The following is a 27,187-nucleotide window of genomic DNA, read 5'->3' as shown; positions in this document are numbered from 1 at the left end:
TCCTTCCCTCCTCCCTCCCTCCTTCTCCTTTCTTTCTTTCTTTCTTTCTTTCTTTCTTTCTTTCTTTCTTTCTTTCTTTCTTTCTTTCTTCCTTCCTTCCTTCCTTCCTCCTTCCCTCCCTCCTCCCTCCCTCCCTCCCTTCTTTCTTTCTTTCTTTCTTTCTTTCTTTCTTTCTTTCTTTCTTTCTTTCTTTCTTTCTTTCTTTCTTTCTTTCTTTCTTTCTTTCTTTCTTTCTTTCTTTCTTTCTTTCTTTCTTTCTTTCTTTCTTTCTTCTTCCTGTTGATCCTAGGATTTGAACTCAGGTCCTGGACACTTATTCCTATATTTTTTTTGCTCAGGGCTAGCACTCACCACTTGAACCCTAGCTCCACTTTCAGTTTTGTGGGGTTTAATTGGAGATAAGAGTCTTATGGATTTTCCCTGACAGCTTTGGCTTGGAACTGCAATCCTCAGATCTCAGCCTCCTGAGTAGCTAAGATTACAAGCTTGAGCCAATGGTGCCTGGCTTATGCTGTCTGGTTTTAAGAGGGTGGATGATCAGGGGGTCTGAATGCCTGCCAAGCTGTTCCCAGTTTGCTGCTTCCCTAGACTGGCACTTGCAGGCTGCATGGCAGTGGAGGCTCTGTGATGGGTCCCCTGGGCATTCAAGGGAAGTATATGGGGCAGGCATGTATGTCCTAGAAGGAGTGCCACGGGGCTACCAAAAGGACAGATGTCAGCCAGGCTCTGTTTGACTCAGTAAGGAGCACAGTGGTCATAAGCACTCGATTTGACTTTTATTTTTGTGCAGGTACTGGGTTTGAATTCAAGCCCACAAGCTCTTGCTTGGCTTTTTTGCTCAAGGCTGGTTCTTTACCACTTTAGCCACACCTTTACTTCTGGCTTTCTGCTGGTTAATTTGATGTAAGAGTCTCTCGGAGTTTTCTGTCCTGGCTGGCTTCGAAGTGTGATCTTTAGATCTCAGCCTCATGAGTAACTTGAATTACCAATGGGAGCCACTGGCATCCATTCATATTTGACTTGGATGAATTTTTTACACTTAGTATTGGGTTGGTCACTAAGCAGGTGGGTGGTCAGAACAAACACTAAGGACAAAACAAAAGCTCAGTGACAGAGTATGTGCTGAAGCAAGTGAGAAGCCCTGGGTTTGATCCTTGAACCACTACACCCAAGAATTACTTTAGTGTTTGTGAGCCTCAATCTCCCCACCCGTCAAATGGGCAATCATATCTACTTCTATTTGCAAACTTACACAGATACACACACACATAAATTGAGCTTAGGTACATATACACATGTGTAGAAATGTGTTCGTATGCATGTATATGGAAGTTTATACTTGTATAGCAGATTTTATAAACGTATGTAGATATCTGTATACCACACTGTGTGCGTATATAAACACATACAAATAATGCACATGCACACACAATGTAAACAGGCACACAATACTTACACAATACTTAGACACTCAATGTTTACACACACAGGTTGCTCACATACATAGTGCTGAGCAGAGGGGTGGTAATACAGAGCCAGTGATGGTTGGGTGGTGGTCATGATCTGGGCCTTATCCCCTGTCACTCCAGGAGACAGAGGCAGACTTGGGGTGGTACTCAGGGCACACATGTCTGAAAGCAGCAAGGACTTTATGAAAGGGGAAAATTTAAGGCTGAAGAAAGTCTTAAAGGCAATCATAAATCCTGAGCAGATTTGCTAAATAAAAATAGATTTTGGCACTCTGGCCACAGGGAAATTTACACCTTGTGGAGTTATGGGGTGCACCAGAGAGTCTTTGACCTATGCCCTGCAGATGGAAGGGAAGAGTAATTCACCACGCTGAACTGTATATCCAAGCCTTGCTTGAGACCAAGTGCATTTTTTCCCTCCCAAATTAAAAGGCATTTTGCATCACTAAATCACAAGCAATACCACTCTCCTCGACATGGCTATGCAAATCTTATTCTATGGGCAGATTGATTGGGATAGCAGTTTAAAAGATATAATCATGCTTTATATACATTTCAAATGCAGACATGTTCTCTGCTTTGGGCAGGGCACATGCATACCAAGTCCACGTGGCTTGCTCTGCCTGTGCCTCTGCTTCCCACCTGTGCCCCCAGCGCAGCCTTGCTGAGCACCTGTGGAGTGAGGGACAGCCACACTCTGAGCCAGAGGGCTCAGCCATCCAGGGGCTATGCAGAACTAGGTGATATTAAATGAAATGCAAGAAACTAATATCTGCTGAGCATTTATTATGCATTCAACATCTCTTGAGAAGCTGTTTTCACAAAGCCCCCGTGGGTACCACTAGCACCATTTTACCAGTGAAGATGCTGAGCATCAGTGAAGATCCATCTCAGCTGGAGTGACAGAAGCCCAACTCAAGTAACTCAACAAAGAAAGAGGAGGTGGGGGAAGGATCCTGGAGGAGCTCACAGAAAGGCTGAGCCAGCTGCATGAACTCTACCTACACACCCCACCTCCACTCCCCTGGAGCCTAGGACACACCTTGCTGACTCGTGGTGCCCACACACTCCCTGAGGACAACCCATGTCTCATCTGAATGCTCTCTGACTGCATTCCAGGACTGGGCATGCAGCAGGTACTCAAACTGATGGGCTCAAACTAGGCCTTTGGGCAAACCCAGCCTATCTGGGTTTAGACCTGGCTCTGCCACTCACATTGTACCATGGTCTCACGGGCCTCTGTGCTTGGTGGACACCTCCACACCCAGTCGCTGCAGTGTTCCTATGACCCAGTAAACAGCCACCCTTGTCCCCAGTATCTAGCTCCCCCTCCACACTGGACTCTGTCCTGCTTCTATAGCCCCAGCTATCTTCCCCCCCTGGTGTCCTCCATCCCTCGAAGTGCACCCTTCCCCAATTCAGGTGACCTTCTAGGGCTTGGGAAGTGCACCCTTCCCCAATTCAGGTGACCTTCTAGGGCTTGGCCTGGCTGACCTAGACCAGCAGAAATTCCTTAGTGGGAACCTTTGGCTTGCATAGTTAATGGGGAACAACCAAACACCAGTGGCTCACACCTGTAATCCTAGCTACTCAGGGGCTGAGATCTGAGGATTGCAGTTCAAAGCCAGACCAGGCAAGAAAGTCTGTGAAACTGTTATCACCAACAAACTACTAAAAAGCCAGAAATAGAACTGTGGCTCAAGTAGTAGAATGCTAGCCTTGAGCAAAACAAACTCAGGGACAAATCCCCAAAGCCCCAAGACTGGCGCTTCTCCCCCCAATATAATACATACCCAAAAGGGAGAATACAGTCTTAATCAAAGAAAGACTTCAGGGCCCCCATAAAGAAACCCATAAAGAACCTTGACCTTTCAGTCACTGCTCTAAGGATGTGTTTTAGGAGCTAGAAAAATAGGTCTTCTGGAACATAATAGAATGGAGGACTGGGATTGTTGGTGGGAGTGTAAACTTGTTCAACCACTTTGGAAAGCAGTATGGAGGTTCCTCAAAAGACTCCACATAGAGCTCCCCTATGACCCAGCAATCCCACTTTTGGGCATTTACCTGAATGATCACAAACAAGACCATACTAAAGCTACCAGCACAACTATGTTTATTGCAGCATTATTTACCATAGCTAAGATATGGAACTAACCCAGATGCCCCTCAGTAGATGAATGGATCAAGAAAATGTGGTATATATACACAATAGAATTCTATGCCTCCGCCAGAAAGAATGACATTACCCATTTGTTAGGAAATGGAAAGACTTGAAAAAAATTCTATTAAGTGAAGTAAGCCAGGCCCAAAGAAACATAGGTCCCATGGTTTCCCTTATTTGCAATAACTAGTATATGTCTGAGTCAAGCAGAAAAGGTCAGATAAGTTGACGTTAGGTGAAATGAACCCTAAGATAAGGACTCAAATGGTTTTTCTTTCTTGCTATTGTTTCTAACACATTTATACAATGATCTCTTTGTTGCTTTGTATGTCCCTCCCCCCATGGTATAACCCCTGTTTTCACTGTATTTGATGTTGGTATAATTTGTAAAGGGGAAGGGATAAAACCAATTGTTTAAATAGGGATACAGGTGGATCCATTGCAACAATGAGATGTACAAGACACTATGTTGAAAAACGAACTTTACAACTTTGGCTTGGGGGGAATAAGGGGTGGGGGGATGGGGGCGGGGGTGGGGGGAGATGGGAAGGGATGGGAAGGGGAAACAAAGGAGGAGGCAACAATGCTTGATAAGAAATGTACTCATTACCTTGCTCATGTAATTGTAACCCCTCTGTATGCTATTTTCACAATTAAAAAAAAAAGAATGGAGGGCTGGGGAAGGCAACAGTGCTCATACAAAGTATAGAAAACTCTTGTGGAGCTAGTCTATTTGCCAGAATCTCAGATGCCACAGAAAATGAAGATGGTACTAGAACCAGCTCATAGAGGGCCTCAAGAAAATCAGATAGAATTTCCCCTAACCTCATGCTGGGAATGGTGCACACAGCAAATGGTAAATTAATTCATTACCACATTTGTTGATCATGTGCACACTTCTACAGCTCTTAGAAGCCCAAAGAACAGAATGACCTGACAAGTGAATGAGGCCCCAGAAAAATAGTTGATTAAAACTGTGTTATCAAGTCTACACAAGACATATAATTTATTGATGAAGATTTAGAATAACTTACATGTTTATTTATTATCTAATTAGTGCTTATGAGGTTGTTCAGCGTGACTGGGAGTCATGTCTCCCTACTGGGGTCCAAGATGCATCTCTCCATGTTCATGACTGTCAGATGCTTATTTCTGGTTTATTTCATGCTTTCCCATTGTGAGGAAAAGTAGGAGTGCCACAGGAAGTCACAGCTTCTCAGAATCTGTATGGATTGAGACCACGTCAATCATGCTGCCCTATGACCTCCTGAACCTTCCCTCCTGAAGTCTCTGGCCCACTGCTGCCCAGAGCATCAACTTCAAGAACCCTCCAAGTTATCATTGGGCTTTGCTATGAACGATCACATGTGTGAGTCTCACCTGCAGAGTGCAGGCAGATGTGAGTGATAATTCTCTTTCCAAAATTCAACCCAGCTTTTACTCATGACTTCTCCTGAACTCAGTTGACATTATTGGATGTGTTCCTAACAACGGGGGGAAGGGAGCTATCTGTTTGACCTGTACTCACTCTCAGTACATGGTCACCAGTGTGGACACAGGGGAGGGGTGTGGGGAGGGCTGGTGTGTTTATGACCCTCTGGAATATCCCAGTTTAGGCAACAGGAGTGAGATGTCACATGTCCATCATGGGCTGGAAAGATCCGAGATCAGCTAAGCCATCCACGATGGTGGGCATGACTACCTGTGGAAGCTGACTGACTGACATGAAGCCTGCCCAGGAGGAGGTGGTGCCATCCTAAGCTAGTGGTAGGAAGCCGGTGGGGTAATGGATGCCTCCCATCAGACTTGGGTGCCACATATTAGGTGCAAGGTACATACCTAATGCATGGTGTGAACCACACACACACGCACACACACACACAGGTCCACAAAGGTGACTCATGCCCCAGGATCCATGGTAGGCTATGAGACATTCAGAGCTCTGAATTCCTCCATCTGTCTGGCAATAGTAAGGGGTTCCCCCAACTAAGCATGTCTACCCAGAGAGTACTTACCTGGAGTCACCACCCAACTCCAGAATGCCCACCTGGAGCCCTGAAGTACCCCTCTGTGGATAAACCTGAAGTTCTTTAGAGCTTGTAGTTCTATGAACAGGATGGAAGTCTGTGAGCCCTGGAAAGGGGAGATGAAGCTGACCCAGGTCTGGACTTGCATGGACAGCTCTGACATCTCTGAAAGATCCTGGATACAGAGGGAGCTTAGAAAATTCAGGGAGGATGTTTCTGGAGCCTGAACCTATGTAAGACTTGGCTTGGGCCTCAGAGTCCTACTTGGACAGAACTCTTCTCCCAGAAGGCCCTGGTATTCAGGCCTAATTTCTGATGCCAGGCTGGGCTGTAGTTAGGTGAAGAATCCTGCTGTGGATGATGATGGCCATTGCCCAGGTAGGTGGTCTAGCTATCTAGTACCTGAGTCTCAATTAGAATTCCTCTATCTCCAAGCTGTGTGGCCTTGGTCAAGTTAATTAACCTCTCGGAAATTCAGTTTCCTCTTTTGTAATTTGGGACACTTCTGAGGCCCTGAGTTTAATCCCCAGTACTATTAAAACAAAACAAAATTGAAAAAAAAATGAAAAAGGGAAACAACCAAATAGGACACTTAGGCTTCACAGGACTCTGATGAGCGCCGTGACAGAAGCCATGGACTTGGAGAGCAAGCAGCTGTGCTTTTCTCTTCCTTTGTGTGACTGTGGGTGAGTTGCTTAACCTTTTTCAACCTTCATTTTTCTAGTTTTTAAGTGAGTAGAATTATCACTCCTTCCCAGGACTGTGAGGTCAGAAGAGGACAAAGTTTGTTAAATACCTACCAGAGTATCTGGAGCTTTAGAAAGAACGCAAAACATTCTTTGAAATAAAGATTGTTCACTGGCCAAGGAGTGGATGATCCAAATCCCCCTTCCAGCTTTTAGCTGTCTCCCATGACTTCCCGTCCCTCTGTCTGACAACACAAACCTCATCAATCCTTCTCTCTCCTAACTGCTCCAGTCATATTAATCTTCCTTGTTCTTTCTTCACTGGAGCCTTTGCTCCTGTCAGGAGCAGCTGAAAGATACCCCCTCTCCTCTCTGCCAAAGTAGGATGTGTATCTCATTCACGCCTTTGTCAAATTAGAATTTTCTCCATGGCAGAAAGTACCAGGAAAGAAGCAAAAGGACAAACTAAGGGAATCGATTTCCATATTCCTACTCATGCAGTATGAAAAGCCTTTACAAATTAGCAAAAATAAAACAAAAACCTAAAAACAAAAACCACCAGAAACAATAAAACAATAACTCCATTTAAAGACAATAGAAAATGAATACATCCAGGCAGTTTACAAATGATCAATGAATATATGAAAAGAGGCTCAGCCTGTCAAATCATTAAAAAAAACACATTAGGACAAAGAGATGCCATTTTTCACAATTACATCTCCAAAATAAAGATGACAATGCCCAAGGGAGGGGGAAGAAGATGCTATTGTGTGCTATTAATGAGAATGTTAGCAGGTCGGCCTCTGCGGATAATCTCTGAAAAATATTCACAGATATTTTAAATATTTATCAGTATTGTAAATGCAGTCCCTTTTGAGGAAACAGTGTCAACACTAGTACAGAGATATAAACACACACACACACACACACACACACACACACACACACACACACACACACACACACACACACACACACACACACACACACACACACACACACACACACACACACTCCGTGTCCATACAGGAAGACCATGGTATTGAACCCTGTCCATAGCATGGGGACACAACTTAGGGCACATTGTTACAGTTAATTTTCTGTTGCTCCTGTAACAAATTGCCACAAATTGAGTGAATTAAAATAGCATAAGTGTATGGTTTACAACTGTGGAGTTCTGAAATTTTGCAATGAAGCTCTTGGCAGGTCAGAGTTCCATCCAGAGGATCTCAGGAACGATCTGGTACTGTGTAGGAGTCTTGGGTCCATTCTTTTCTTCACCAAAGAAAGAATTATGAAGCAAGAAACATAGTAGCCGAGGCAAAGTTTATGTGAAAGTGAAAATAATGCACCAGGGAAGTTGATGAAAGCCTCTTGGATATTGGCAAGCTAGTATAAGCCCCCAACTAGGATGCTTGGCTGGTAGGGCTGCCTTTGCCTTATGAGATTAGGTCCGCCTGTTTCTCGGGCAAGGAGAAAGAAAAGAGTTCAGATTTCTTGGGTAAGAGAGCAAGAAGTAAGGCTCAGAAATCAGTAGCTAATTGTAGTACTTGTGGGGTCCCCTTTTATATCCATTTGGGGGAGTATCAGCTGTTCTGGCATGTGATTGGCACACTGTCCACCTCATTCAAGGAAAAGGATGGCTGTCCTCTGTGTGGGTCTGCTCCAGAGTGGTCAGAGCCTCTGTTTCTATTTCTCATGGTCTCTGGAAGAGGAGGGCAGTATTAGTTTCACTTGCTGCTGTTTCTCCTTGTCTGCCTAATCTTTCCCTTTCTGCCTCTCCCTTCAGATCTAGCTCCTTATCTTCCCCTGCTTCCAGAGAGTGTCTACACTCTTTGGCTTGTTGTGCCTTGCTATCTGACTCTGATCCTCTTATCATCTTTTTTCTAGGATACTGTGATCCTAGTAGCCCTACCAAATAGTCTTCCCACACTGAGATCTCTCTAATCACATTAGCCAAATCCCTTTTGCTACATAAGGCAACATAATCTTGGGAACTAGAATTTGGGGTCCATGGTTCATAGATATTCATGCAGAATCATTTGGAACAGCAGTGAATGTGGAAAGTTTAGCTGCTTTTTAATAGTTCAGTCTGTAATGAAATACTCATTCACTGGGATACAAGGTCTCTAAAGATGTGAGTCATGCATCCATTCCCAGGCTCCATCTGTAACTGGAAAAGAGAGGCTCAGAAGAATGATTTGCTTGGCAGTTGTATGGGAAGATCAGCAATGTACTTTTTAAAATATGTACTTTCTATTGTAAAGATACTGTACAGAGGGGTTACAGTGACATGAGCAAGGTAATGAGTCCATTTCCTATTGAGCATTGTTACCCCCTCCTTTGTTTTTCCCCTACCATTCCTTCCCTCCCCACCTCTCCACCTCCCTCCCCCACCCTAAAGTTCTAAGGTTCATTTTCAACATAGTTTCTTGTACATCTCATTGTTACAGTGGGGTATCCTGTATCCTTATTTCAGCATTTTGTTATTTCTCTTCTCCTCCCCAAATTAGAAAAATGTGTAGACAAGATGCAGGACACCAAATCAAATACAGTGACAACAGGGGTTATACCATGGGGAAGAACATACAAAGAAACAAAAAAAAATTACATAGTACATTAAAAAGAACAACAAGAAAGATAAAATCTCTTGTGTCCCTATCTTGGTATTTATTTCACTTAGCATCAGCTTCTATGGTCATGTGTACATATCTTTTGACCTCTTCTGCTTGTCCTAAACATATACTAGCTATTGCAAATAAAGGAAAAAATGAGACCCATGTTTCTTTGGGTCTGGCTTACTTCACTTAATATAATTTTTCTAAGTCTTTCCTAAGAAATGGGGTGGTGTCATTCTTTCTGATAGAGGCATAGAATTTCATTATATATATATATGTGTGTGTGTGTGTGTGTGTGTGTGTGTGCGCGCGCGCGCGTGCGCGTGCACATGTGTGTGTGTGTGTGTGTGTGTGTGTGTGTGTGTGCCACATTTTCTTGATCCATTCATTTACTGAGGGGCATTTGGGTTGGTTCCAAATCTTAGCTATGGTGAATAATGCCATCACATGTACTTTTATGTATATAGAATCTACATGGATGCATTGTTGGTGGGAGTATAAACTTGTTCAACTACTTTGGAAAGTAGTATGGAGGCTCCTCAAAAGACTCCACATAGAGCTCCCCTATGACCCAGCAATCCCACTTTTGGGCATTTACCCTAATGATCACAAACAAGACCATACTAAAGCTACCAGCACAACTATGTTTATTGCAGCCTTATTTACCATAGCTAAGATATGGAACCAACCCAGATGCCCCTCAGTAGATGAATGGATCAAGAAAATGTGGTATATATACACAATAGAATTCTATGCCTCCATCAGAAAGAATGACATTGCCCCATTTGTTAGGAAATGGGGCGACTTGGAGAAAATTACATTAAGTGAAGTAAGCCAGGCCCAAAGAAACATAGGTCCCATGGTTTCCCTTATTTGCAATAACTAGTATATGTCTGAGACAAGCAGAAAAGGTCAGATAAAAAAAATAAAAATAAAAAATAAAAAAAGAAAAGGTCAGATAAGTTGATATTAGGTGAAACAAACCCCAAGATAAGTATTCAAATGTTTTTGCTTTCATGCAATTGTTTCTAACACATTTATAAGATGATTTCTTTGTTGCTTTGTACAACCCCCATGGTATAACCCCTGCTTTCACTGTAGTTGATGTCCAACCCATTGCAACAATGAGATGTACAAGTCGTTATGTCGAAAAACTAACTTTACAACTTTGGTGGGGGTGGGGAGTGGGGAGGGGGGAATAGGAAGGGATGGGAAGGGGAAACAAAGGAGGAGGCAACAATGCTTGATAAGAAATGTACTCATTATCTTGCCCATGTAATTGTAACCCCTCTATACAGTATTTTCACACACACAAAAAAATCTACATGGAAAGCTGGGTGAACCATTGGCTCACGTCTGTAATCCTAGCTACTCAGAAGGGTGAGATCTGAGGATTATGCTTCAAAGCCAGCCAAGGGAAGAAAGTCTATGAGACTCTTGTCTCCAGTTTACCACACAAAGAAGCCAGAAGTGAAGTTGTGGCTCAGGTGGTACAGTGCCAGCCTTGAACAAAAAGAAGAAAGCACATAGGTCCTGAACTCAATCCCCAGTACTGGCACATACACACACAAGCGCACATGCACACACACACACACACACACACACACACACACACACACACACACACACGCTATTCACATAGAGAAACCCAGAAACTGTTTACAGAAACCAGGGGTGCAAACTAGGGGTCTGACCCAGGATGAGACTGACTTTCCATCTGCCTGGTCTATGCATTCAGTTTATCATGTGTGAGAATGTACTTTTTCAATACAGAAATTTGGATTTCCAATCTTTCCTGCAACTCCACCACATCCCAAAGACCCTGTTAAGGTTCTCCTCTTACCTGACTTCCCCTCTCAGTACTCTGGGGCCTGAAGCGGCAGAGGTCCCATATTGGGTAGGGAGAAGGTACCCTAGCCCTTGAGCCAAGGCAGTTAGCAGATCAGCAGTGAGCAGATCACGGAAGCTGGAGGTAAGGGACACAAGAGCTCCTGAAAACATCCAGGCATTTATTCAGTTATTCAATTTATTCCACAAATGCAGACCGGAAACTATGATGGGCAGGACCTGTGTTGGGCCCTAGGAGGCAAAACTTAGACACTCTGTGGAGTGCTGGGAAGTATCTGCTGGAATCCTCACCTCTTAACACCGCCCTCCACCCCTGTCCCACTTTAGAGCCCCAAGCATTTGTAAGGTGCTCACTCTCCCTGGCACAGGTCTGGGCCAAGAGATCCATGAGGTCAGCTCTGAATTTCAGGTTAGAACTCAGGTTGTAGGGAAGCTGAGAGATCACAAGGGGGCAGCATGGGAGCAGAGCGCCCTGTGAGAGGGGGCAGTCGGATTAACATAGTGGCTTCCGGGAAGATGGTCACAGGACAATCACTCTGGTGACAGAGTTGGAAGAACTGGGGGCGGGAAGGGGGGGCTCTTTACTCCCTTTCTGAGAATCTGTACCGTTGGCAATATCTTCGAGTAAGAGGCAGATCACGCTGTGTGGGTGGGAGATGGTGGTGGTGCGTGCCTTCCACTGGGATGGGAGGCCCCTGTAGGGCATCCAGAGATCCAGGGAACACTGAGGCTGCCCCAGTGTGCAGCATGGCCTTGGAGCAGGACTGACATCAGGAGAGACAAGTAGGACAGCAATGCTAGGAAGGGCCAAGGCTCGGCTTCAGGCTGCACATGCGTGGACAGTGTTCTGCTTAAACCACATGAATAGAAGTAGCAAAGTTCAAGAGAGGCTTTGTTCATGTTTTACTTAAAATGGAGGAAACACAGGTGTAACTTGTTTTCTCTCTGTCTTTCTCTCTCCCTTTGTTGGGGGAAGCAGGTAGAGTTACGGGTAGCTATCCATGTACCCCTTGGCATCACCCGGCTTGGAAACTTGTGGACAATGAATAAAGAGCAGGGTGAATGTCTGTTTAGGGGGCCAGAGAATGACAAGAACCAAGGAGAAAGGCTGGGAGAAGGGAAACAATGGCATTAGACCCCAAGAGAAGGCCTCCAAAAATCAAGGGCTAAAAAAGGAGCCCCCCCCCCGTCAAACAAACACTGCAAGATGTGTGCCAGTGGCAAGAGGCTGAGATTTGAGGATTGCAGTTAGAAGCCAATCTAGGCAGAAAAGGTTATGAGACTCTTATCTCCAATTAACCAGCAAAAACGCTGAAAGTAGAGTTATGGCTCAAGTGATAGAATGCTAGCCTTGCACAAAGAAGCTCAAGGACAGAGTCTAGACCATGAGTTCAAGCCCCAGGATGGGCAAGGAAAAAGAAAAAAAAATCCATTTTACAATTTTTTTTCTTCAGGTCATGGGGCCTGAACTCTGGGCCTGGGTGCTATCCCTCAGCCCTTCAGCTCAAGGCTAGCACTCTACCACTTGAGCCACAGTGCTACTTCTGCCTTTTTCTGTTTAGGTGGTGCTGTTTAGGGCCTCAAGCATGCAAGGCAAGCACTCTACCACTGAACCACCTTCCCAGTCCCCTATTTTACATTTTTTAAAACATTGTTTTTTGAAAATGGACAAAGGTTAACAGTATTAAATAACTTGCCATCCTCTCTGTCTCCAGCCACCCATCTGTCTATCAATAAGTAAACCAATCATCAGTTATCTATCTGTAGATGGAACAATCTATTGTCTATTTATATTCATCTATAGATAGATCTAGCTATCATCTGTGTATTCATTTAGCTGGCTCTTATTTATCTTTCATATCTATCATCTGTCTTTGTCTGTCAGTTCGTTCAGCCATCCATCTGTCTGTCCCTCCAGTACATGAGTTAAGGCATACCTGCCAAGCCCAGGCACTGTTTGAATGTGAAATGCTCTAAGCAACTTACATTTCATTTGAGTGAAAACTGAAATGAGCCATAAAATATTTAAATAACAGTTTAACCCTGAAGCCACAAAGGAAAAGACTGATAAATTTGACTGCACACACACCACACACACACACACACACACACACACACACACACACACACACACACACACACACACACACACACAAGGGTGTGCATGCACATGCACATGTGCATGCACACAAATTGAAAGCTGTGGTAAAGAATGGAGAAAAAAATGATCCAGGACAAATTATAAAGTATTTGTGATGCATAAGACAGACAAAAGACCAGTTTCCTTAATTTATGTGAAGAGAGCCATTGAGAAAAAGCCTCTAAATGAGCAGCTGTGAACAGGAGGCTCTTAAACACGAAAGGTGGAGGGGAAAAATCTTCTCTTCCCAACTCATAATTAAGGAAATATAATTCAAAACAACAATGAGACTTATTAGTCACATCTCCGATTGGCAAATATTAACACTCTTGTTATTACCTAGTACTGCCAAAGGTGTGGGGACATGGGCACTCTCTTCTTGATGGTGGGAGCCAATCAGTTTAACGTTTTGGGGGGGATAATTTAGAAATAAGTCAGCACATGCCATTGAGCTGAGCAATTCTGCCACTAGCACGAAGACCTCCCCATGTGTGGACGAGCAGATGTACCAAGACTGGAAGGAGGCACTTGGCAGCCTGCTGGGAGTGGCAAGAATTGCAGGTAACCTGACACCCCCATGCAGAGAAAGATGAGGGCTTCTACTCTATCTGTACTGAATGATAAATGCTCATCCGGGAGGATGGGGACACAAGAGATCAGCTCGGCTGATCACTAACAATATGCTTAGTAGGAGGGAAAATATGCTAATAAAAAGCTGATATTTTGCTGGGCACTGGTAGTTCATGCCTGTAATCCTATTCAGGAGGCTGAGATCTGAGGATCACCATTCAAAGTCAGCCCAGGTAGAAAAATTTGTGAAACTCTTATTTCCAATTAACCATCAAAAAAACCCAGAAATGGAAGTATGACTCAAATGGTAGAGTGCCAGCCTTAAATGAAAAAGCTAAGGGAGAGCTCCCAGGACCTGAATTCAAGCTCCCGCGCCTCCCCCCACCATCCACACACAACCTTATATACTACATGTGGCTCATAGCACATTATCTTGAGGGCAGACACCTGTGAAACTACTCAGCATTTCCAGCTTGAGATTATCTCAAGTAAGATAAGAGATGCTAGGACAGGTCTTTGGGTGGAAATATGTGTCTGGCTTTTGACTCTTGAGCTTAAAGTATGTCTGAAAGGAAAGGCTGGGATTATGTATTTTATATTCTTAAGCACTGCTTGAACTTTTTATCTCGTGGATATATTACGTTCATATGAAATTTAAAATAAAATTATATATGAAGACAATACTTGAGTAGCTGACCCAGAGGTGAGAAACATGACTGAATGGCCAGCCAATCACAGACAGGGAGGGTCTCTGGCCAGCCCACTATGACCTTCTCATCCTCTATTTTCTGAAATCCTCTTGTCACGTTGCCTCATTCATGGAGACCTTTATGAAGGAGTCTCTTACAAGGAACCTCAGGAGTTTCTGGCTACTGCCAGCCCCTGCCATGTTGCCCCTGCATGGGAGAAAGAGTGTTCTGAGCAATTTCTATTTCATTTTGATTTCCAAACACCCATCACCATGCCTGGGCACCTGCTTGGGTGGGCTTTTGCTGCCTGGCTTCATTTCTTCTCTCACCAACTGTCCCCCTTCAGGCAGATTTTGAGTAACAGGAATGGTTTAGGGTCTCTGGTCCTCTGGGATCCACAGTGACCACTTGACAGTTCATAACTAGGAGATGGTTTGCGTGAAGGCTCCCTCCTGGTGTCTTCCAGCTCCCTGGCCAGCCATTGGAGGGAGTCCCTACACCAAAAATTCTCACTGACCAAGTCCTATCCTTCCTTGTCCAGATGAGGTAGGGAGGAAAAGGATATGCCGTGGACACAAACTAGTATTGGACCCAGTAGGAATCAGAATTCAGGCCTGTATCTGCTTTGGTCTATTCCACTACAGAACTCTGTCCTCTCCTGAGTGTGTTGGATGCTCCCACCTCCTCAAGCCTGCTGAAGAAGTCACCTCTCTCTCCCCCAGGTCCTTAGCCTGGGGCTGGACATGGGAAGTGGGAAGAACTTAGGCTTCTGGCTTAGCCTTGGGTTTGAACCAGCAGGTCTGCTGCCTACCAGCTCATAACCTCTCTGAGCTTTCGGTATTCTTGAAGTTCTCAAATCATGGGATCATTTTGATGAATTAAGTGTGCACAGAAAGAACTTGCATAGCCCCGGTCTTCAGTTAGTCCCTAATAAATGCAAGTTTCCCAGCATTCTAAGGATGCAGCCTTGCAGAGTTCTGCTGGGTGTCAGCTGTCCTGGACCAGCAGCAGATGGGTTATCATGGGATTTAGGAAGGAGAGGGGGAGGAAGGTGTGTGATGAAGATAAACGGGGTGTATTTCTTCTGAGTGAGAGAGCCAGCTTCTGGCAGTGTAGCTCCAAGAGCCCTGGTGGTGACCATGGCCTCTGTGTGTCCTGAAGCTGGTTGTGCAGGTGAGCTGACTGGCTAGAGACTCTAACTGGCTCCTGGCAGTTGATAGTGGCCTGTAGCACCCCCTCGTGCCAGGAGAGTGAAGGTGATCTCTCATGCTGAGTTTGAGTCTGGGAAACAGCATCAAGCCTTGTCTACTGAAGTGGACTCCAGGTCCAGGCCACAGGCTCCAATTATATTTGTGGGGTAGGCAGCTTGAAGCCTGTTCTGCAGTGACTGTTCTGCAGTCACCAGGTCTCTTACTACGAGCTGTGGCCGTCATCAGCCAAGGTTCACCAAGTTGTCCAGGGGGATGATCATCTCCTACATGCACCAGGTACCCCCTGCTCCCGGGCCACCTGCTGTGTGAGGGCCGACCTCTACCCAGAGGGGTGGAGGGTAAGGAGGAGCTAGCTGACTGCAGCTTCTCCCAGAATTGCGGTCAGGAAGTCCAGAAAAGTGCTATTGGTGCATTTGTCCTCCTGCCATCACATACACCTGGGCTCAGATGTTGTCTGGGCCTCTGTCCCAGTGTGGGACCTTGAACACACAGCTCCCATCTGTACAATGGGCTCCACATTATCTACCTTGAAGGTTGTTCCGTGGCTTGATGGAGCTGGTGTGAGCTTGGCCTCAGTGGATGGCTGCCTGACTACTTCTGACATTTCCAATCAAGGTGGCAGAACACCCTCCCATCCTAAAGCCTATCTTCCCTCCACAGCCCTGGCACCTGTCCCTCCTCCTTCCCTCCCAGGAGCCATCCTTGTTATTGTCCTCTGAGAATACAGACCTAATCTGAGCATTCCCCTGTCCTTTGCCTTCCCACCACCAGATCCACTAACGACTGCATCTTTATTCCAGTTTTTCCTTTCTGCCTGCTGCAAAGGAAGGACTTTTCTGCTCTCATCAAATACTAAGAATCCTTTGCCCTCTAGTCCTCATAAAGACTCTTGAAATTATACCCTCTGCTCAGAATTATTAATTTCCCCCTCTCTTCCAGGCCATTCCCACCAACAGACAAACAGGATTTACTGTCTCTCATTATGAAATACCAACCCCACTTTCTGTCTCTCCCAGCAGCAGCCCATTTCTCTTCATCCAACAAGGGGCTTCTCTGAGCTCTGTAACCCTCACCCAAGGGACTTCTAGGTCATGTAGCAGACTAGGGGAGGGCACCAAGCTGAGAGTCTGAGCTCAGGAAGAGCAGATTCTAGTTTCTTTTATTGCTTATTCTAGTACTTTTATTTCTCGATTTACTAAACCTCATTTTCATTTACACATCTATAATTAGACATATTAGAACATATTAGAACACCAAACACATTCCATGATTTCATTGTAGCCAGACACAAAATCATGGGGAAATATTTTTAAAGAAAAAAATCAATCATAATGTTACTATCAAAGACATTTAGGTGAGTTTCCTTATGTTTCTTCCAGTAATTTTTCCTTCAGCATTAAATAATAATAATTTTACATTTTAAAAATCATGTGTCAGGTGTCAGTGGCATCTGTAACCTTAGCTATTCAGAAGGCTGAGATCTGAGGATTGGGGTGTGAAGCCAACCCAGGCAAGAAAAGTCCATGAGATTCTTATCTCCAATTAGCCAGCAAGAAACCAGGAGTGAGAAAAATGGTTCAGGCCTTGAGCTAAGGCTATGAATTCAAGTCTTTGTACTGGCACAGAAAGAAATTATTCATCTAAACATATATACACTGTGTGTTGTACACTGGTCTGTACAATGAGATACAGCAAGGCAGATGTGGTTTCTTCCTCAGAATGGAGACAGAAAAGGAGCAGCTCTCCCTAACTTCCCGCAGAGATGGGGTAGAGGGCTGCATAATGGTCTGGAATCCACTGAGCAGCTGGATGGAGTCCCAGGTTAGACAGTAGTTTTAACCAGGTAAAAAGTGGCAGTTCAAAGACTGAGACTAGAAGGGCCTGCTACACTATAGCTGGGGGTGACAGGAAAATGACAAAATCTGTAATCACTCTGGCTGTGGAGGGAGCAAGTCCAAAGGGACAGAGACCAGTTCAGAGGTTCAGTTATCCCCTAGGCCACATGGAGGTAGGAGGTGGGGTTGGGGATAAGCAGATGGACCCAGGAAACATCCGGAAACTCGGGGGGCATTTAGTGTCTGACTGAATCTGGGGTGGGGACAGAGAGGGAAAAGGAAGACACTGTGCTTATTGAATTGCAGTCCACTGTTGTAGAAATAAATATAGCATGGCTACTTCTCTTCTTCCTCCAGTACAAGATCATTTCTAGTGTATTTTGTGTACTGTTGTTTCGCTAGACCAATCAATACGGTCGGCTACAGGTTATTTCCAACTTTTCTCTATATTCAAAACAAATTTCAGCCCATCAGGGAAACATCTTACACAGTCAAAATAACTTTGGAAACCTACATCATCCATGAGGTACAATATTTGCTGTTTGGCTCATGTATCTTGTGGGATAAAATGGGTGTATAAATATATAATGTTTAGTGTAAACAAGAATCATAGGTACAAAAACATATCTTAAGCCATTGTTTACACTGCCCTTTTCATGTTTCTAGACATAGGCTGTTTGATATTTGAAGTTAATGGCATATTTGTGTGACCTGACCAGGCAGGACTCTGATTCAAGCTGCCTCATGGATCCATTCTTCCCTCTTCTCATCCCTGCCCTTTGCTATGGCTTTGGGTCCTCATTGGAAGTGAAGTTGACTTCCATGCTTGTGATTTGGGGTTGGCCATGTGAGTGGCTTTGACTGGTAGAGTATGAACAGAAGTGACAATGGTCTGACCCTGGTCTTAAGAGTTATTAGCTTGGTGCTGGTGGCTCATGCCTATAATCCTAGCTACTAAGGAGGTGGAGATCTGAGGATCACAGTCCAAAGCCAACCCCAGCAGGAAAGTCCATGAGACTCATCTCTTTTTTATTTTTTATTTTTTTGCCAGTCCTGGGGCTTGAACTCGGGGCCTGGGCACTGTCCCTGAGCTTCTTTTTTTTTTTTTTTGCCGGTTGTGGAGCTTGAACTCGGGGCCTGGGCGCTGCCCCTCAGCTCTTCAGCTCAAGGCTAATGCCCTACCACTTGAGCCACAGTGCCACTTCCGGCCTTTTTCTGCTTATGTGGTGCTGAGGAATCGAACCCAGGACCTCATGCATGCAAGGCAAGCATTCTACCACTGAGCCACCTTCCCAGCCCGAGAGACTCTTATCTCTAATTAACCACCAGAAAATCGGAAGTGGAGCCATGGTTCAAAGTGGTAGAGCACTGGCCTTGAGCAAAAAAGAATTAGGGACAGTGCCCAGGCCCCTGAGTTCAAGCGCCATGACCACCACTACCAACAATAACAGTAACAAAAAGGGAGTTATTCATGTGTTCCCAATTGTCATCTCATCCACTGCCACCAGGAGACAGCTCTACGAAGAAGGACCAAGAAGATCTGTGCTGACCAAGGCTTCAATTATGGCTCGTATTGGACCCAGGCCAAATCACCCAGTCATGGCTGACCTGCCCATGGAGAGGGTGCATAAGAAATGGTAACCTCTCTGGCATTTGCTGTACTACAGTACCTTGCCATCACAGTGACATTTCTGTTCCTGTTTCAAAATGTCCCAGGTGACATCTTGCCAAACTGCTCCTCCCCCACTCAAAAATCCATTTTGATTTCTACTCTCAGTAGGTAATGGTGCTTTTTTCTACTGCTATAACCGGCATCTCGGATGTTTTATAACTTGTCAATTATTTTGTGTATGTGTTGGTACTGGAGCTTGAACTCAGGACCTTGCACTCTGGCTTAGCTTTTATTCTCAAGCCTGGCAAGGTGCCACTTCAGCAACACCTCCAGCTTTTTGATCATCAATTTGAGATAGCGTCTCTCAGATTTGTCTGCTTGGGCTAGCTATTTTTTTTTTTTTTTTTTGGTCAGTTGTGGGCCTGAACTCTGGGCCTGGGCATTGTCCCTCAGCTCTTCAGCTCAAGGCTAATGCTCTACCACTTGAGCCACAGCGCTACTCCTGGCTTTTTCTGCTTATGTAGTGCTGAGGAATCGAACCCAGGGCCTCATGCATGCAAGGCAAGCACTCTACCACTGAGCCAACTTCCTAGTCCCTGCCTGCACTAGCTTTGAAATAGGATCCTTGGATTTCATCCTTCTGAGTAGCTAGAATAATAGATTTGAGCTCAGCACAAATTGCAAATTTAACATGCAAATACACATTCTTCTTTTGCATTTATTTTTACTGTAAAGATGAATTTCTCTGTCTCTCTCTCTCTCCCTCTCTCTTTCTCTCTCTCTCCCCAATTTTCAAAGCATTTTTCTTCTAATTTATAGTCTCTTCGATTGTGAATAGATGATTTATATTTCTGGGACTTGGCTTCTTTTACCCAGCCACCAGGGAAAAACTGACCAGTGTTTGAACAAGTTCCTAGAGTTTGGATGGTCTGTTGGTTCCCACAGGTTTAGAATAGGCCTCTTGGGTGAGCGCTGTTCCAGTGTAGTGGTAATAATTCTAGTTCCTATGTGCTGTCACATTCATTCTGCAACCATACCTGCCTTCTGAATGACTCCTCAAGCCAGGCAAACTGACAAAACGTTGGAGCTACAATACCTAAAGATGAGTTCAGAGGAGTCCAGAAAGCAACATTTCAAGCCATCATATGTCTTCTGGCTTCAAAAAAAAGCCCAGAGCTTATAATAAAAAATTCCACTCAGAGTTGGAGTGGAGGAGTTGAGTGATGTTACCGGGCACAAATACAATGCAGCCAGCTTGGAGAAAGCCACACAATGAGCCCACAACCAACTTTAGCTCCCTCCCTACCTTACCTGGAGAGGCTAGACACATTTAGAGAAAGGACACATTTCTTGGAGTGAGAGCAATCAACAAACTTTCCTGGAAGAAATATAATTCCAATTAGGCCTCAAGTGGGGATGGGTTCTGGAGTGGCAGATGGAAGGGAGGAAGCTATTCAGGGTGATGCTTGGGGTCAGAAGCTGTTCTAATGACAGCCACTGTTCTTTGGTCTCTGGAATATGCCAAGAGCACAAAAGTCACTACCCAATGTGCAACTTTTTTCCTTCTCCTTCCTTTCCCCATGTTTTGTAGATGAGGAAACAGAGAGGCTTGGTGATATCTCCAAAGCCACACAGCAACTCCCTGATGTTGGGATTTGGGTGTGATTTTGACTCTGTATCAGCCATGAAGGTGCCTCTGGATCTCTGGGCAGTGGGGAGCCAGGGTCCCAGCTTTTTCAGCAACATCCTCCAAAGCCACCGGTAGCCAAGGCAGAAGAACTTCCTGGGCAGCCTGGGTGGGGCCTGTAGAGGACCAAATACAGAACTGAGGCCTGGCTTCTCCCACAAACACCAGATAGCCCTGTGGGGCTGTCTGTGAGAAGCTAGCTGTGACTTCATGTCTAATGGCAGCGTGAGGATGTCTGTACCGCCCTGCTCCCTCCACCTTTGACTTCCATCTTTGATCTTGGCACCCCTCTATCGCACACATCCCAGCCAATTCCACACCCTCTCTCCTCCCTAGCCTGGCATAGATGGGAGGCCAAGTGCAAAGGCCTGTCTGTAGGCACAGTGGTTCTGTGGGGCCAGGCACTAGGAAGTATCTTGTAGGAATACCAGTAGGGGAGAGTGGGGGTCCCTCAGGGTCCTGCTGCTCCTTCCTGTCCACTCAGCCTCAGTGCTGGCACTAGACCTGAAGGCCACAGCCAGGGCACAGCGCAGCTCAGCAGAGACTTGAGAGAGACTTACACCCCCTCCCCCCCGCCATGGGGAGGTCATGCCCAGTTTCCTGCCCCAGCCCTGCTCCCTGGCAGATAAGGTTCTCACTGTGTTGATTTTGCCTAGTTCCCTTCAGTCCACAGTGGACACAGAACTGGAGAGTGGAAAGTGGGCCTGCTATGGTTCTGGACACTCCTAAGAGGACTGCCTGGCAGAGGCATCACAAATAACATCTCTCCTTCCTAAGGTTGAATTCAGGGCCTTAGTGCTGTCCCTGGGATTTTTGCTCAAGATGACTGCTGTGCCACTTGAGACGCACCTCCACTTCTGGATTTTTCTGTGGTTAACTGGATGGAAGAGTCTCATGGACTTTCTTGCCCAGGCTAGCTTCAAAGCACAATCCTCAATTCTCAGCCTCCTGACTAGGATTATAGGCATGAGCCACAGGCTCCTGGCACAAATGTTTTTGATCCATGATTGGTTGAATTCGTGGATGCTGAGCCTGTAGATAGGAAAAGCCAAGACTTTATGAAGAGAATACTTCACATCACTGAACCTCTGAGAGACTCAGTTTGCTATTTGTGTGACCTGATGTCCTTGTATTCTTTGATCTTAAATGGGGTGACCAGTCCTGTATGGCCACGTGAGAGGACAGTAATGTCCATGAAACTCACAGATCCTAGAGATCCAACCTCTGCACACTGAGAGAACCATGGTGGGGATGGGGAAGGAGCAGGATCCCCATTAGGAGCTGAAGTAAGTTGGGAGCAGGGAGTGAACTGGGTCCCTGGGTAAGCACTGAGGATTGGGGGACATAGGTAAAAGGCATGGGGATTTCTCTGGTGGTCTTGAACATTGCTAAGTTCATCACTGGGACAAGAGCAGAAAATGAAGGCAGGAGCCAACCCTACTGTAGTGTTCCTGTCTGCTCGGGTTGGGGGTTCATAGCTTATCGGGGCTGTTGAGACCACAGGAAATGGGACATATTAAAATGTACTATATACCTAGGGTAACTTGGGCCCCCATAATATTTTGAGAGCTGATTTTAAAATACGAAAGACACGGGATTGGATTTGTCTCTGCAGAAAGCTAGATAGGACCTTTTTGGTCACATGGAGAGCATCCTGACAGCAAGGCCCACCCTGGGACTGGACTTGGTACATAAAACACACCACTGACACAAATTCCACCATGTACGAGTTTTGGGGAAAATACTAAGGAGTGAGGGAGGAATGGCTGGGCAGAAATCTTAGTCCAGAGATGCAAAAGGCTGGGTATAGCATTCATTCATTCCATCATTTTTTCACTTGATCCATCATTCATTCAGGATGCTCATTTGGATTTTTTTTTGTGTGCCAATACTGGGATTTGAACTCAGGGTTTGAGCAATCTCCCTTAGAAATGGAACCATAGCTCCATTTCCAACCTTTCAGTGGTTAATTGGAGATAAGAGTCTCAAAGTCTTTCCTGTTGAGGCTGGCTTAGAACTGCAATCCTCAGATCTCAGCCTCCAGAGTAGCTAAGATTACAGGTGCTAGTCATGGGCACCCAGCTTGGAAATCCTTCTGAATTACCTAGTGTGTGGAATTGCCTGAGGGAAACACAGGAAGACAGGGCTGGACTGAGCCTTTCTGAAGCTGAAGTTCAATAAGCACACAGTGAATAAAAGAACAAGAGATGCTGAAACTACAAAGGAGATGTCGAACTGGCTTGCTGGAGCTTGCTGGAGTGTTGGCATCCAACAGCACTGCCATAAATGTGCTTCTGAGCATGCTCACATTCTAGCTTCAGGAGGGAGGTATGTTTGTAGGGTCTAAGTCGGCATCCCAAGAGATGAGGTAGGGGCTTCTCCAGGCAGGAATGGGTCTTTAATGGGAAGGGGGCCCTAACCCCATCTATCATTCAGAAGGGTTCTGGGATCAGAAAAGAGGATAAGGGAACTGGGGCAGAAAGTTCAGGGAGAGACCTTCCCTTGATTTTTTTCCCTCTCACTTTCCTTTCCCATCATCTTTTGATATACATTATGGGGCCGGGGAGAAGAGTCCCTCACAGGCCCTTCCTGTTTGTTCTGCTCAAGCTAGATGAAACACTTGGAAAGTCATTTCTGCTGTGTACTCTGTTTTCCTGACTCTGTCTTTGCAGAGGGGTTTAGGAAGTCAGTGTTGAGATCTGATGGTAGGATGGCATTGTTTGGGGGCAGTGGCTGCCATAGCCTTTTGGGGAGCAAAAATCATTTTGGAACAGACACCAAACTTGGTGTCTGAAACTTCAGAAGAAAGCTAGTGCTAATAAGATGCCTTCACCGCACATTATTTGCCAAATACACAATGAATCCAGGAGCCCTGACAGGGCTTCGGGTGTCTTCCCTCCTTTCTGAACTTTCCACTCCCCATTCCCTGTGCCAGGTAAAGGGCATCACTGTGAGGCTCTGCCAGATGATCAAAACCAGCTTCCGTCCTTCCTTCAAGGGTGGAAACCTGCCAGTCTCCCTCCTGGCTCTGGTGTGGGATCCTACAGCTTTGGCTTCTGAAAATATTTCTGGTTCTGGGTCGTTGGCTAAACTCTTATAAAAGCCCCCTATGTCCCAGTGGAAGACTCTCTGCCTCTATGTACTGAGCAGTAGCCACATACTTTGGTTAAACTGCCTCTGGATGCTTCCACTTGCGCCTTCTGGAGTTTTCGCCTAGGATCTGCCATTTGCAATAGCCCTCGGGCAGTTTTCCAAATCAGATGAGGTTGTACTCCCTCACCTGCCAAGAGGAAGTGATACCAACTCCCCGCTGTCATGGAAACGGGAGAGAAGGGTGAAAAAGAAGAAAGGAGGAAGAAAGGGAAGAAGGGAAGGAGAGTAGGTGAGATTACACATCCCAAAAGAGAGGATGTGGGTCCCAGAGGACTCTAATGAGAGAGATAGGGCTAGGCTGCTCAGATCGGACAAGCCCTCTGTATCTAGTTGGTTTAAGCTGATCATTTAGGCAGTAAGTATTTGCTGAGCCCCCAGCTAGGAAGATAAAACCAACAAAGGCCCCTGTTGTTAGGGAGCTCCTACCAGGAACTAATCTTCAGCCTGAAAGGTACAATTCACATTTATCCACAGTGTTGCCACACCGTGACACCCATGGGCCAACCTCTTCATCTACTGTCCAGCTAACAATGTGATGCCTGCCCCCTGCTGGATGGAGTATACTCGGAGACAGAGCAAATGACTGGCTCTGTGAGCTGGACTGGCTCTCTGAGTGGCCTAGGAGAACAGGGTGAATAGGAAGGCAGACTGATGGGGATGGGGGTACTCGTTAGTAGCCACGGCCAACAACAGGTACAACTGTGAGCTTTATTAATGGTCCTTCTATAAAGCTGCCCAGCCAGTCCCAGGGAAACTGCAGAGAGCCGTTTCCTTCCTTCTTCATGTGGGCGGAGCCCAGGGACACTTGGGTGACATGTCGGTGACCTCAGTGCTCCAGGCTTAGCTGCACTGCACACCTGCATCCTCGCTGTGCTGGCAGTTGTGGCTGCCCCAGTTACTCTTGTTGCAGCTCCATAGAGTCACCTCTGACCCTGTGCAAGCAACATCATCTAGCCAGATCTTCCCAGAACCTAGAGGAGCAAGGGGGAAGAGAAGACAGGATTGGAGTCAGGGTTGCATCTGGAGGCTTCTGTCCGGGCTGCACTGTGGGGTCTCTCATATCTACTCAGGCGAATATGCTGAAGGTTAGTGTGGCGTCTTAGAAGGACTCTGATTTCTCTCTATTCTTTATCTTTGAGTAAAAGGCTTATCCAAATATGTATCTTTTTAAATTTTTGTTGGCAGAACTGTGGCTTGAACTTGGCCTTACATTTGCTAGGCAAGTTCTCTGCCTTTTTTCATTATTTTAGTTTTTTTTTTTTTGGATACAGTCTGCATAAATTTTGTCCATGTTGGCCTTGAACCCCGATCTCTGCCTCCTGGATAGTTGGAATTACAGGTATGCACTCCCACACCTGGTTCCTATCCAAATATTTAACACTTAACCCACACTCTAGAAAAGGTTCCTGCCTGCTAGCTCACTGTTATATCTTCCTTTTTCTCCCCTGAGATCCCTACACCTCTCCCAGCTCTTCCTCTGATATAATTGAAAGCAGGTTATTTGATTATAGTTATACACCAATGTCTTGAGTAAAACATGCATTTGAGTGTCTTTTTGAGTCCAACTAGATCTCAATTCAAGAAAAAAATGTGTTTTGGAGTGGGTAAGGGAGTGGGCATCTGGGGTTGGAGGCTCTTATGACTGGGGAAAGGGGCCCAGTTTGAGATTTAAGTCTTTTGCTGGTTGAAAGGGGGAAAAAAGGGACAAATATAAATTGAGCTTTAGCACTTCTGCATATCTTCCCCAGATTGATATTAAATAATTAATTAATTTTTGTTTTTTGATAGTGGTTGGGTTTGAACTCAGGGTTTCAAGTTAGCTAGGCAGAATTTCTATTGTTTAAGCCATGCTTCCAACTTCCAGATTGATTCTGGTAAGTCCATGCTGAAATTTCTTTTCTTTTTCTTTCCTCTAGTCTTTAACGGTGATCCCAGCCAAGATGACCAGGCAGCCCAGGGCTTTAGACTCTGGTCTGCCCTCTGTCTTTTCCTCCTATGGAAACCAATCCTGTCCCCAACAAGCCAACACCCTTGACCCCAAGACAGGATAGAGACTGACCCCGGCCAGACTGAAGCCAGACCACCCAGAGCCCTGTGAGATCTTCACTGTCACTGCTGGTGACAAGATGGTATCTTTCCCCTGGGATGACCAAGCTGAAAAGACTAAGCCCAGAGCCTGGAGCTACAGAATTTCTTGGTTGCTTGAATCAATACTTTTTTTTTTTTTTAACCCTAGCCATATCTGTTACCAAAGGGTGTCAACCTACCACCTCGGTACTTCCAGGGAAGAGGTCTTAGAGGGGTTCTAGCCACTTACCACCTCCAAAAGTGGACAGGGCCACACCACTGTTGAATCCCAGCATGCGGCAGAAGACAGTGGCATCTGAATTATCCCAGCCATCGTCACAGATCGTCCCCCAGACATTGTTATAGTAAACTTCAGCTCGGCCTCGGTTATAACTGCCCACAATCCTGGCATATGCCAAAGATGTGCCTACACAAGAACACGTATGCGGGATAGATGAGAAAAAACCCAGGTGACGGCCGGTGCCCATCCTTCTTGCTTAGTTTCTAGTTTCTGCCGCTATAGAAAAGGCGGCTTCCAGTTTACCTGTCATGCCTGTATGAACCCCAATGGCTGATTGACACCAACATAACCTGACTGCAGCCTACATACATTTGGGCCTGTGAGCACCATTCAACAGGAGCCAAGGGCTCTGTGTGCATCTGGTCTTGCAGTTCCCATTGAGCATAACTTGCTGGGTGTGTTGTGGAGAGCAAAGAGGTGAAAACAGGGAAGGGAGGAAAGCAGGAAAGAGTGGTAGAAGAGATGAAGAGAGGAAGGGGTGGAGGGAGAAAGGAAAGGAGGGAGTGAAAAAGGAAGGGAAGGGAGAAAGGAGGTGGGAGATAGGAGGGAGGCTATTGCCATGGGCATACTTGTTTTTTTGTTTGTTTGTTTGTTTTTATGTCAGTCCTGGGGCTTGAACTCTGGGCCTGGGCACTGTCCCTGCACTCTTCAGCTCAAGGCGAGTGCTCTACTACTTGAGCCACAGCACCGCTTCTGGTTTTCTAGTGGTTTATTGGAGATAAGAGTCTCATAGACTTTCCTGTCCGGGCTAGCTCTGAACCATGATCCTCAGATCTCAGCCTCCTGAGTAGCTAGGATTACAGGTGTGAGCTACTGGTGCCCGGCTGGGCATGCTTGTTTAAGACAGGAGTCCAGTGCTTTTCCCAAAGGTGAGGAACTGCTTTGGGAACTAAGCTCTCCCCCTACCCCAACACTCTAACTTTTCCAAAACAGAACTGGCTCTAAAGTGCAAATGAAAAGAAACAGAAATGTTCCTTACCTGCTTGACCTTTTTCTCCTTTTTCTCCTTGCTGCCCAGAAGATCCTGCAGTGAGGAGAAAACCCACACAATTTGAGAGAAAACCATCCATGGCCTGATCACCCTCCTTTGCCCTCAGGAGCAGGAAGATGGAG

At 45.6% G+C, this 27,187-nt stretch overlaps 1 protein-coding gene across 1 annotated transcript in view; it reads right to left on the bottom strand.

The window, feature by feature from the left end:
• Nucleotides 1–24,395: 24,395 nt before the first annotated feature.
• Nucleotides 24,396–27,187, bottom strand: part of Marco (macrophage receptor with collagenous structure) — a 40,104-nt gene continuing 37,312 nt past the window's right edge. Inside the window, exons 14-16 of the mRNA XM_070021849.1 lie at nt 27,054–27,098; nt 26,024–26,200; nt 24,396–24,677 (exon numbers count right to left, since the gene is read on the bottom strand). Coding sequence (XP_069877950.1) covers nt 24,547–24,677; nt 26,024–26,200; nt 27,054–27,098 — 353 coding nt within the window. The 3' untranslated portion in view covers nt 24,396–24,546. The remainder of the gene's footprint in view (nt 24,678–26,023; nt 26,201–27,053; nt 27,099–27,187) is intronic.

The sequence above is a fragment of the Dipodomys merriami genome, unplaced genomic scaffold (genome assembly GCF_024711535.1).
Source record: "Dipodomys merriami isolate MVZ:Mamm:240054 unplaced genomic scaffold, mDipMer1.0.p SCAF_146, whole genome shotgun sequence".
NCBI classification, from domain to species: Eukaryota; Metazoa; Chordata; class Mammalia; order Rodentia; family Heteromyidae; genus Dipodomys; species Dipodomys merriami.
The sequence above is the reverse complement of the archived record's forward strand: the minus strand, read 5'-3'. Positions and strand labels throughout refer to the sequence as shown.